At 35.1% G+C, this 12,554-nt stretch overlaps 1 protein-coding gene across 2 annotated transcripts in view; it reads left to right on the top strand.

The window, feature by feature from the left end:
* Positions 1-12,554, top strand: part of NDUFS4 (NADH:ubiquinone oxidoreductase subunit S4) — a 116,488-nt gene that overhangs the window by 33,534 nt on the left and 70,400 nt on the right. For both annotated transcript variants that reach the window (XM_044231988.1, XM_044231998.1), the window contains exon 2: positions 9,861-9,939. In XM_044231988.1, the coding sequence (XP_044087923.1) occupies positions 9,861-9,939 (79 nt within the window). The remainder of the gene's footprint in view (positions 1-9,860; positions 9,940-12,554) is intronic.

Below are 12,554 nucleotides of genomic sequence, written 5' to 3'. Positions count from 1 at the left end.
TTTATTTATTTATTTAACAATTTTAAAAAGGAATTTATTTATTTTTTTGAGACAGAGAGATACAGAGAGAGAGAAAGAGCATGAACGGGGGAGAGGCAGATGGAGAGGAAGAAGCAGACACCCCACGGAACCAGGAGCCAGATGTGGGATCATGACCTGAGCCCAAGGCAGACGCTTAACTATCTGAGCCACCCAGTTGCCCCTATTTATGTACTTTTTAAAAGATTTTTATTTATTTGTCAGAGAGAGAGAGAGTGCGCGCACAAGCAGAGGGAGAAACAGGCTCCTTGCTGAACAAGGAACCTGAAGTACGGTACTAGATCCCAGAATCCCTGGGATCATGACCTAAGCCAAAGGCAAACACTTAACCATCTGAGCCACCCAGGCGCCCTGATTTCTGTTCTTTTAAATTTGCTAAGGTGTGTTTTATGGCTCAGAAGTGACCTATTTTTATTTCAACTGTATCTTTACTGATGTTCCTTTGGCTGGCTATGTACAGATTACTTGAAAATAAATTTTTTTTTTTTAAAGAAGAGTGTTAAAGTCTCCCAACTATAATAATGAATTTGCCTTCTTGTAGCTCTTTTGATTTTTGCCCCACGTATTTTGACCTTCTTTTGTTGGGCATTTATACCTTAAGGGTTGTTAATGTCTTTTTCGAGAATTGACCGCTTTCTCAGGATGTAAATACCCCCTTTTTATTCCTGATAATTTTTTTTTTTAAAGATTTTATTTATTAATGTGACAGAGAGAAATCACAAGTAGACGGAGAGGCAGCCAGAGAGAGAGAGATAGGGAAGCAGGCTCCCTGCTGAGCAGAGAGCCCGACGCGGGACTCGATCCCAGGACCCTGCGATCATGACCCGAGCTGAAGGCAGCGGCTTAACCCACTGAGCCACCCAGGCGCCCCTTCCTGATAATTTTTTTAATGTGATCTCTACACCCACCGTGGGGTTCAAATTCATGACCCTGACCAAGATCAAGAGTCATTTTCTCTACCGAGTTAACCAGCCAGGTGCCTCTAATCTTGATAATTTTTTTGTGAAATTTAGTTTTTCTGAGATTAATATTATTATTACAGTAAGATTTGATTACTGTTTTCATGTTTTATCTTTCTCCATCTCTTCACCTTAATTCTATCTGTGTCTCTGTATTTAAAATGGGTTTCTCTTAGGCAACATACAGTTCAGTTTTTGCTTTTTTAATCCACTCTGACACACATTCTCTTTCAGTTGGTGTATAGTTGGTATTATTATGTACTGTGTATATATATATCCTCTGCTCTCTTTCTCCCTTTTTTAGGTGATTTTTGCCTTGTTTTCTGAGAGTCCTTTTATATTCTAGATATTAGTGTTTTAACCACTATGTGGGTTGTACTTATCATATCTGATACTTCCTTTAGTTTGTAGTACCCTTTGTTGTTCAGAAGTTATTTTGCTTTCACAGTTTGTGGGTATTGTGCTTTGTGTCTTAGTTGAGAAAACTTTTCCATACAAATGTTATTTTAAAAAACCCTTTTATTTTAGTAATTTATACACAACACAGCGTGTGTGTGTGTGTGTGTGTGTGTATCCATCTGGAGCTCTTTGGTAGATGGTATAACTATTTTATAACCGGATTTAAACATTTTTCTTCCATGAAAGGCTAGCCAGCCATTTCCGTATTACTTATTAAATAGTCCTTCCTTTCATCACTAATGTGAAATTGTACTTTTATTATATAATAGATTTACAAATCTACATTATCTGTTTTGGCACTATGATCTGTACTGTTTCTTATCTGTGTGTCGGTGTCTGTATTAATACATTTTTTAATTATTGTAGCATATTAGTTGGAAAGGTAGATCCTGCTTTCTAGTTCTTTTTCAAAATATTCTTGGTTATTTTTGTGAATTTTTTTCTTCCCAATGATAATTAACTAATTTACATTAGTAATTGACATTTTTACAGTAAATTTGCTTCCAGTTATTTATAAGACATTCTAAAGTATAGCAACTCAGTTCCTGCCCTTAAGGCATTCCAAACCAGTAGTTATTTTTTCTTGGCCAGTATACTCAATGATTTGACCTTTGTAAATGTGAACTTTTCATATATTCATTGTGTTTTGTAATGTAATTGCTATCATCAGTATGACATCTGTTTTCTTATTCCCTTTTTTTTCACCTCAGTTCTGTTTATTTTGATAACCTGTTATTACAAACATGGGTAGATTAGTTTCTCCTTTCCTTTACATTTTCTGTCATGCCCTCCAATTTCTTCATTATCACCCTCCAAAACATTGCCCACATTCTCCTTTTACTCCTCAATTTCATTCCAAAGTCTGTTATGTAAGCATAATTATCCCTCTTATGCCTCTTGCACAAATCTTTCCTTCATCTGTTGGATGACACTCAAAGGATTAGTTTTCAGTTTTTGGCTTGAGTTGTGTGCAGAGACACAACTGCTTTTAGTCCATGCTACAAGTTCCTCCTGGCTCAGAAGAATGGGGAAAATGATATCTATGAACAGGAGTCCTATAGGTAAAGATTAGAAATTTTGTGATAAATCTGAATTAGAATCAGGGAATTTGTTTGTGGTTAGATTATAAGTTATTGTTATTTCTACTGAACTTAACCAGAGTATTTTGTAACATCCTTTCCTTTCACTCCCTATATTTTCACAGAATATTAAAATGGTTCCTTGGAGGCACTGGGTGGCTCAGTCAGTTAAGCGTCTGCCTTCAGCTTGGGTCTTGATCGCAGTACCCTGGGATTGAGCTCCCACATTGGGCTCCTTGCTCAGCAGGGAGACTGCTTCTCCCTTTCCCTCTGCCTGCTACTTTCCCTGCTTGTGCTTTCTCTCTCTCTCTCTCTCTCTCTCTGTGTCAAATAAATAAATAAAATCTTTAAAAATAAGTAAATAAAATGGTCCCTTGACCCCCTTATCTTTATTTTTCCATTAACAGTTACTTCTTTCTTGCATCTCTCTAGTGAGTACAGTATTATGACAGTTTAAGTTTTCTCTGTTGATTCAAGATCTTGAAAAGCTTCAAGATCATTAACTTGAAAGTGATTGACCTAAATGCCAGCATATTTTAAGGCTGAGATAATTATTATGATATGGAATATGTGCATATGTTTTTATTATAATATTTCAGTTAGAACTCTTAGTAATATTTTCTTGTGGTTTAACACTTCTCTGTGGAACTAAACACTTTCTGATTTAATGGGAATTTGGATTATAATTCAATGTCCAATAAATTGACAACAGATATAATTGGTTTTAATCAAATGGTTGAGGATTAATTGATTCCTTAATAATTTCTATAGGATTAGGAATTTTACTTTGTAAGTTGATCTGTTCATTTCTGGTTTTTTGAAGTTAGTGGTTCAATTTGAATGTTTATAAAATCATCTTCAATTATTTGTAGGGATGTTTTTATTATCTATAGTTGGACACAGGCTACCCCAATATTCAGTTCCTTAAAACCATAGTAGTCATGTGTTTTGCTCACAGATCTGCATTTTGGGCAGTGTTTAGCAGGGAAGTTTGTCTCTGCTCCATGTAATGTCTGCTGGGATGGCTGGACTTGGGCTGGAGGATCATTCACATGCCTGGCAAAACAATGTTAGTTACTGATTTCTCCTCATTTGGGTCTCCCTGTGGGGCACCTTGAATTTCCTCACAACTTGGTAGTTGGATTCCAAGAGTGAATATCGAAAGAAGCAATGTTCTAAGTGACAGGAAATGGAAATTGCTAGTGTTTTAAGGCCTGAGCCTGGAAATACAAATAGCCTCAGTTCTGTATTATATTGACCAGGCAGTCAGAGCGCTCAGATTCTAGGAATAGGGGACCTGCAACTCTTGATAGGAGGGATGAGTGTCAGAAAAATTTGAAGCCCTGTTTCAAGCTGCTACAAGTGATATGGGAATTTTATTATCCTTAGTTGATAAAGTTAGTTTGCTTCAAAGGGAGAATAGTGTTAGTATTTTGAATCATTACTATTTATTCTTATTCAGACACTGTTTTTCATTGAAAATGGTTTCTTTTTATCTTTTCACCATTAAGACTTTTTGAAGAGTGTATTTTGAAGTAATAAAAACAGTATTTGCAAATGTAAATGAGGAAAATTACAAAATGCCAATCAAAGAAGTCAAAGATCCTAATATATATAGACAGGAAGACTCGGTATTGTTAAGATGCCAGTTCTCCCCAACTTAATTAGTAGATTCAACACAGTCTCAGTCAGAACCTCAGCAAGCTCCCTTTGTGGTATCAAGAAACTGATTATAAGCTTATATAGAAAGGCAAAAGACTCCAAATACTCAATGTAATAGTGGAGAAGAATAACAAAGTCAGAGCAATGGTACTGACTTTACTTGGCAGCTAAAGTAATCAAGACAGTGTAGAATTCGTGAAGAACAGATAAATAGATCAACAGAACATAACCAAGAGCCCAGAAATAGACTACTCAGATAAAGTCAACTGATCTGTCTTTGAGATAGAAGCAACGGCAGTCCAATGGAGAAAAGATAACCTTTTCATTAAGTGGAACTGGAATATATCCACATGCAAAAAAATGAATTTATACACCGCTCTTACACCTTTCACAAAAATTTACTCAAAATGGATCATAAACCTAAATGTAAGAAGCAAAACTATCAAGCTTCTAGAAAAGAGCATAAAACTCCAGGTACCTCGGTTTGCTTCTGAGTTTTGAGATACAACACCAAAAGCAAAATCCACAAAGGAAAAAAATGTATGAGTTGGACTTCATGAAAATTAAAAGCTTCTGCTCTGTGGATGGTACTTAAAGACCGTGGAAAGACAAGCACAGACTGGAAGAAGATATTTGCAAAACGCATTATCTGATGAAGAACTTGTATCTACAACATATAAAGAACTCTTCCTACTCAACAAGAACACAACCCAGTTAAAAAATGGGCAAAAGATCTGAACAGACACCTCACCAAAGATGATATGCAGATGGCAAATAAGCATATGAAAAGGTGTTTCACAGCATATTTCATCAGGAAATTAAAAACTCAAACAATGAGACGCCACTACACACTTAGAAGAAGGGCTAAAATCCAAAAAACCAACAACACCAAATACTGACAAGCATGTGGAGCTGCAAGGAGTCTGACTCATGCTTTCATGGGAACACAAATGGTACAGCCAGTTTGGAACACAATTTGGCGGTTTCTTAAATCTAAACATGATATTAACATACAATCCAGCAATTGTACTGTTAGGTAGTTATCAAAATGAGTTGCAGACTTACGTCCCCACAGAAACGTGCACATGAATGTCATTACCAGAAAAAACCTTAATATCGATCAACAGATGAATGGATAAACAAATGTGGTATATATATTTTTCAAATTTTTAATGCCTTAGGTTTTAAAGAAACATAGATTATGAGTTATTATTACATAGCATTTCCAAAAGGAATTGTTAAAGTGGAACTATACTTTATTCCAGTTATTAGAATCACAGAGTTCATCACTAAAAGAAACTTGAGAGCAACAAGTCCTCATTTTGCAAATTTACAAAGAAGGAAATTGAGGTGCAGAAAGGTTAAGTGATTTGCTCATAGAAATAGTAAGTACTAAAACCAGAGTTAGAAATAAGACCTCTTGAGGTGCCTGGGTGGCTCAGTTGTTAAGCGTCTGCCTTTGGCTTGGGTCATGATCCCAGAGTCCTGGGATCGAGCCCCCATGTCCAGCTCCCTGCTCGGCAGGAGGCCTGCTTCTCCCTCTCCCACTCCCCCTGCATGTGTTCCCTCTTTCGCTGTGTCTCTCTCTGTCAAATAACAAATAAAATCTTAAAAAAAAAAAAAAAGATCTCTTATTTTCTATTTCCAGGATATCTCATTTTCTTATGGGAAACTTGTACCAAAAAACTAAATATAATAAACAGCTTGCTCAGTAATAATTACAGCCCTCATAGTTTATCCTTTGGGCTCAGAATTTAAGTTGACTCTTAAGAAACCTGGAAATGTGAAAAGGCCAATTAAGACAACAGGTAGGTAGACAGAAAGGCAAGTTCATGAGGCAAATAAAATTTCTAATTTCTCAAAAATAGGTACCAAATAGCAAAGTTAAAATTACAACCTATTTACTAGTGATTATATATTGATCATTCCTACACGTATACTTTTTAAGTGTTGTGATACATTGCCCAATAACACAAGATTATTTATATTTTGGCAGTTTTTGCCTTTGGCTCTTTGGAATTTGTGCTATGAGGACCATGGGTTTACAAATACCTGTTTGAGTCCCTGTGCTCTCTGTTGACCCAGGGACCCGATGTGGGGCCCTATCCCAGGACCCTGGGATCATGACCTGAGCGGAAGGCAGCAGCTTATCTGTCTGAACCACCCAGGCACCCTGAGTCCCTGTTTTCAATTCTTTGGGGTATATATTGAGAAGTGAAATAGCTGAATCGTAATTCTGTGTTTAATTTTCTTAGGAACTGCCGTACTGCTTTCCATAGCGACTGCATGATTTTCATTTCCATCAGCAATGTACTGTGTTCTGGTTCTTTATATCCCACCAACACTTAATTTTTTTGAAAACCATCCAAATAGGTATGAAGTGGTATCTTATTGTGGTTTTGATTTATATTTCCCTAATGATTAGTAATGTTGAGCATCTCTTGCTACTGGCTAATTATATATAGATCTTTGGATAAAAGTCATTCAAGTCCTTTTCCATCCTTTTCCCAGTTTTATTATTTTTTTTCAAAGATTTTATTTATTTATTTACAGACAGAGATCACAAGTAGGCAGAGAGGCAGGCAGGGAGAGAGGGGGAAGCAGGCTCCCCGTGGAGCAGAGAGACCGATGCGGGGCTCCATCCCAGGACCCTGGGATCATGACATGAGCCGGAGGCAGAGGCTTTAACCCACTGAGCCACCCAGGCGCCCTCTAGGTTTTATTTCTTGTTTAATGTTTTTATACTCTTATTAAAAAACGCTTTATTTACTGCTGTCAATTTACTGATGTAACATTCTTTAAAGGCTAATCAGCAAATAGATATTTGCTATATAATTTACATTTAATCTAAAATTAACTGTAGCTTATATTTTATAGGTCTAATTAATTAAATTTACTATGTTTGTAATTGACTGTAGATCTCTGTTGCTACCTTAACTATTTATAATTGGAGGAAAGTTTTTCCCTACATCTGATTTTTGATTTTTTTAAAAAAATAATTGCTGTTTTGGGATGCTTGGGTGGCTTAGTCAGGGCTTGGGTCATGATCCCAAGGTCCTGCGATCGGGTCCTGCCTCTGGCTCCTTGCTGAGCAGCAAGCCCAGTGCTGGGTTCTATCCCAGGACCCTGGTATCATGACCTGAGCTGAAGGCAGACACCCAATGACTGAGCCACCCAGGTGCCCCTTTAAAGTTTTTTCTTACAAAATGTTTTAATTGTGATTTTAAATTCTTTCTGGTAGGATTGTTTTACTTAACATCTTTTGTCACTTTTGTCACTTTTTTATTATTCTTTTATATACAGTCTGATAAAAATACGAGATTTTTTTGTCTGTGTATTTGTTTATAAAAGTTATGTTTCCAGAAAGTGATGTATAGCTTCATTCTTATGGTTAGTTGGAGATAAATCTAAAATTTTAAAAATACATCCTTATATATGCTTTAAAAATTTTGTTTTAAGTTATGACTAGTATACAGTAAGATTTTATTACACAGTTTAAGAGAAATTTGTTTAAATAAAAATCACTGTGTAATCTGAAGTTACACAGTTCATGGATTATAGAGTTTTAATCTGTGTAGAATAATTTGCAGTTTTGATCTAGCACTTCTCATTAGAGGAACTCTGCAGCTTCATTTTCTTGAAATGTAGCTACGTTTTAAAATATTTCCAGTATTTCAAATTTTCCTGAGTTCTCTTATCATTGCCTAATTTTTGTCTTATATGGATTTCGTTAAGAGTAGTCAGAATGTTTTTATTGTCATGTTACTGGTCTTAATGGTTTCCATAGTAAATAGATTTTTCAAAGAGATAATGATACTCCTTTAATACAACAACCAACACATGTATTTTAACTATTTGTGTAAATAATTTAAAATAATTTCCATGTAGATGTATTTTGTGTATATGTATTTCTTAGAAGGGTATTCAAAGTAATAAGGAATTAGGGGCGCCTGGGTGGCTCAGTTGTTAAGTGTCTGCCTTTGGCTCAGGTCATGATCCCAGGATCCTGGGATTGAGCCCTGTGTCTGGCCCCTACTCAGGGGGAAGCCTTCTTCTCCCTCTCCCACTCTCCTTGTTTGTGTTACCTCTCTCTCTTTGTGTCAAATAAATAAAATCTTACAAGTAATAAGGCATTGCATTACATTTTGGGAAATAACTTACAGATTTTTTTCAAAATATAGATTCATAAAACAAAAAAGTCTTGTGCCACATGTGTTATCGTTATCTTTAAATTACACTATTGGTAGGTAGATTTTCTATAAAGCTGTGTACACCATAGCTGTTGAAAGTTGAACTTTTACATGAAATTTTTGCATTAGAACTTGGGGCACCTGGGTGACTCAGTTGGTTAAGTGTCTGCCTTTGGCTTAGGTCCTGATCCTAGGGTACTGGGATTGGTCTCCTTCTGCCCTTTCCCCTAGCTTGTGCTCGCTTTCTCTTTCTCTAATATAAATAAATAAAATCTTTAAAAGAAATAAAGAAGAAAGAACTTAATACTGTATATTCTGTTGGTTTTGAAATTTGAGTCATGATTGTCAGGACTCATGACATGACATGACATGACTCATGATTGAGTCATGATAAGCTAACTTTCAAAAGAGAAATCTACATAAGATGGCTTAATATTTTGGAAAATGTAAAATGTTAAATTTAATGATCAGCGACAGTACAGTATTGGTTAGTATAGACTACAATGTATATATGAAGTAAAAAAAAAACAAAAACCTGTTCTTTTTAAGTAATTTCTTTGGGATGAGGGTCCGACGATGCTAACATAAAGGAGCTAGCTTTGGTGCCCATCTTATTTCTGACTTAATATTTCTATTTTAACTGTTTAGACTTTCTTCAGTTCTGTGAATGAGATATAGGACTAAACTAATAACATTAGTTAAGATGATCATAGAGGGTACCTGGGTGGCTCAGTCGTTAAGTGTCTGCATTGGGCTCAGGTCATGATCCCGGGGTGCTGGAATCGAATTCTGCCTCAGGCTCCCTGCAGAGCACTCCTACTCCTACTCCCACTCCTACTCCCCCTGCTTATGTTCCCTCTCTTTCTCTATCAAATAAATAAAAATCTTTAAAAAAAAAAATAAAATGATGATAGAAATAATTTCTATTTAAACTACTTTTGTTTTGAAATTAAAGTGAATTTTGAGCATTGTGTGAAATTAAGAGTGTTAAGTGAAAATAGTGTTTCAAAATTAGAAACTTTGTTAACATTATATAATTTAGTTCTATGATATTTACTTTCAGCCATGAAGTATATGATTGAGATTTTACTTTTTCTTTCTGATGTGGTCATTTAGGAATCAGCATTCTAGAAGGATTGATATAGCTTTGCATTTTTCATCATAATGGTGACAAACCAGCTACTGTACACTGGTGGAGTTTGGTACTTGTCACTGACGGCTTTCCTGTGACAGAGAGCCTATAGACTGACATAAAGTGCAGCCTGTTGTGAACTCTTAAGTGAGTCTGCCAAAAACTCAGCAGACAGAACTAATTGGGGAGAAAAAGGATTTCTGTGCCCTCTTCTCTTTCTTTCTATTCTTTTTTGTTTTATAAGACAGATATTGTTAAAGTAGCTCATTTATGTAAGATTTGTCTGCCTCTCTTTTCTCATTGCACGGATCATTTTTTAACTTACAGTCTTGCACTGCAGGTCATTAAGCACTTCCACATGGAGGCTGGCACAAGACCAAGATCGAGACAGGCAACTCATAACAGTTGATGAAAAATTGGTAAGAATTTTCTGTTATTACTTTGCTATGATTCTGCCTTCAGGGTTCTTTTTGTACAGTATCTTTTCAGAACGGTGTTTTGCGTTCTTCCAGGAGAGTGATTTGAATTTAAATTTCTAGATTGTATATAAATTTTAACAGAAAATAGTCATCACAAAAAGATAATTTGTGGTAAGCATTATACACAAATATTAAGTCATATGCAGATATTAATAGATTAAAATTACAAAAGCCTTCATTTTTGTGGTGTTTATAAGTAGCAATCAGAACATTTTAAATTAATGTATATGAATTGAACATGAATATAAATATAAATATAAATAAGTAGTTTTTTATTTTCTCACTATACTGCTGTTTAATTAAGTTGTAAGACACTTACCAGGTAGTACCTAAACTTAAGTATATTGGGTTTTTATGAAGCTAATTATTGTTGTTGTTACTGTATGTGTATATGTGTATGTACACACACATTACATTTCTACATTATGTATGAGAGATTACAACTAGCAACAAATAAGTAATTTTCTGTTAATTAGCGGATAGAATTATGGTACCATCACTTAAAAATTTTTTCTATGTGTGATGTTACTTTAGATGCAACTTATTATTTACGCTTACATTGTAAAATAGCATAAATTTTGTAATATCTAAGACTTGTAAAAATATGTAATAGTGTAAGTGTGCTTCCATTTTTTATCTGGTTTATCATCAAATGTATGGGTGTGTTTCTTAAATACTCTTCATTCATTTATACATTCTTTTATCTCTCAATTTTGACTGTAAGCATAGTTTAAATAATAGGTCACACTTAAAGATATAAACACTGTTTATACCACTAAAGATATAAACAGATATATAAATAGATAAGTAAACAGACAGACAATGGATAGGTGGTTTGGAAAACTCTGATCTTATGCTTAAGGCTGATTAGTTTTATCTTTAAACTGCCTCTTAGTTCTGCTTGCTGACATTGCTGTCATCCTAATTTAGGCTGCTACCATCATCTTTCACCTAGATTGCTGCAGTAGTTTTTAAATTGATCTTTATAGATACTTTAATCTTCCTTTAATTCATTTTCCAAAGGATAGACAGGATAGTCATTTAAATGCTGGTTTTGTCACTTCTTATGTAAAAACTATAGGTTTTCTTACTGACCTAAAAGTAAACTTTAAAATCCCTGCATGGTTTTCAAGGTCTTACATGATTAAAGTCCTGCCTTCCTTCCTAGGTTTATCTTGTACGGCTGTGTTTTATACACTGTGCTCCAGCCACACCAAGCCTGGAACTTGCTGTTCCTTTCCCTGCTTCAGGGCATTCACATTCCAGTTTACTCTGCCGAGATGGTTTTCACCAATCCCCTAGTTCTTATCTAGGGACCTTCTACCTGCTCTTCAAGTATTAATCAAACACCACTTGCTTAGTCAAGTATAAGAAGTAAGATGGTATGTGTGTAAGAGGAGGATGATTTACACATGCCATATGTTCATTAATTAACGAGGGTACTATTTTAATTTTTCCAGTGACCATTTTTAAAAAGAGGTTACCTTCTTGTTTTAATATTGTGGGATTCACTCTTCATAAGATTTTCAAGTTCTGTAGAGTTTATTAGTAATGGTTCTAAGTTCTCTTCTTTCTAGTTTGAAGAATAAGTGAGGTAGCAGTCTATTGCTCTAAACAAGATGCTGTGAGTCTTACCAGAGAGGTCAACAGACTGCTTTGAGTTTTGTTTTTCTCTTACTAAATCAGTTGCATACTTTCAGTGAATTTTGTTGCCCTGTATAGATTTTTCCCAGCTTTGTTATGTCTTTCTTGAAGTGTATTAGTCAAAATGTCTATTCCAGCTGAAATCAATTCCAAGTCTTACTTATAAATTATTCATAGTTACTGAAGTAATATTTAAATGGATAACTGAAACCCACAGGTAATTTTCAAACATGAGTTTTAGCCATTCATTTAGGTTTATATTAAAATGCAAATATTAAATAGTCAAATAGGTGACATAATGTTGATAGGGGTTTCAGGTCTTCTTGTTCCCACACACTACCTACAGAATGAAAGGTTGAGTTGATAGCATAAAGACAAGACAATTGGCTGAAGATATTTCCAGAAATATTAAGTAATTGGAGTTGATTATATTTGCATTTTGAACAAGAATTATTCCAAAAATATGTAGTAGCCCCCCCTCATCCTTATCCACAGAGGATGCATTCCTAGACCTCCAGTGGATGTCTGAAGGCACAGATAGTACCAAACTCTGTATATGCTATGTTTTATCTATACATACATACCTATGATAAAGTTTAATTTATAAATTAGGCACAGTAAGAGATTAACAACAACAATAATAGAATAATTATAACAGTATACTCTAATAAAAGTTATGTGAATGTGGTCTCTCATAATTTCTTACTGGACTGTACTCATCCTTCTCATGATGCTATGAGATAATAGAATGCCTCCATGATAAGATGAAGTCAGGTGGATGATATAGGCATTGTGACATAGTGTTAGGCTATTATTGACCTTCAGATAGCTATGTTAGAAGGAGAATCATTAGCTTCCAGACCGTGGTTGACTGTGGGTAACTGAAACTGCAGAAAGTGAAACCGTGGATG

This window comes from Neovison vison, chromosome 1 (genome assembly GCF_020171115.1).
Source record: "Neovison vison isolate M4711 chromosome 1, ASM_NN_V1, whole genome shotgun sequence".
NCBI classification, from domain to species: Eukaryota; Metazoa; Chordata; class Mammalia; order Carnivora; family Mustelidae; genus Neogale; species Neogale vison.
Note: the sequence above shows the minus strand (reverse complement) of the source record. Positions and strands in the feature narration are given on the sequence as shown.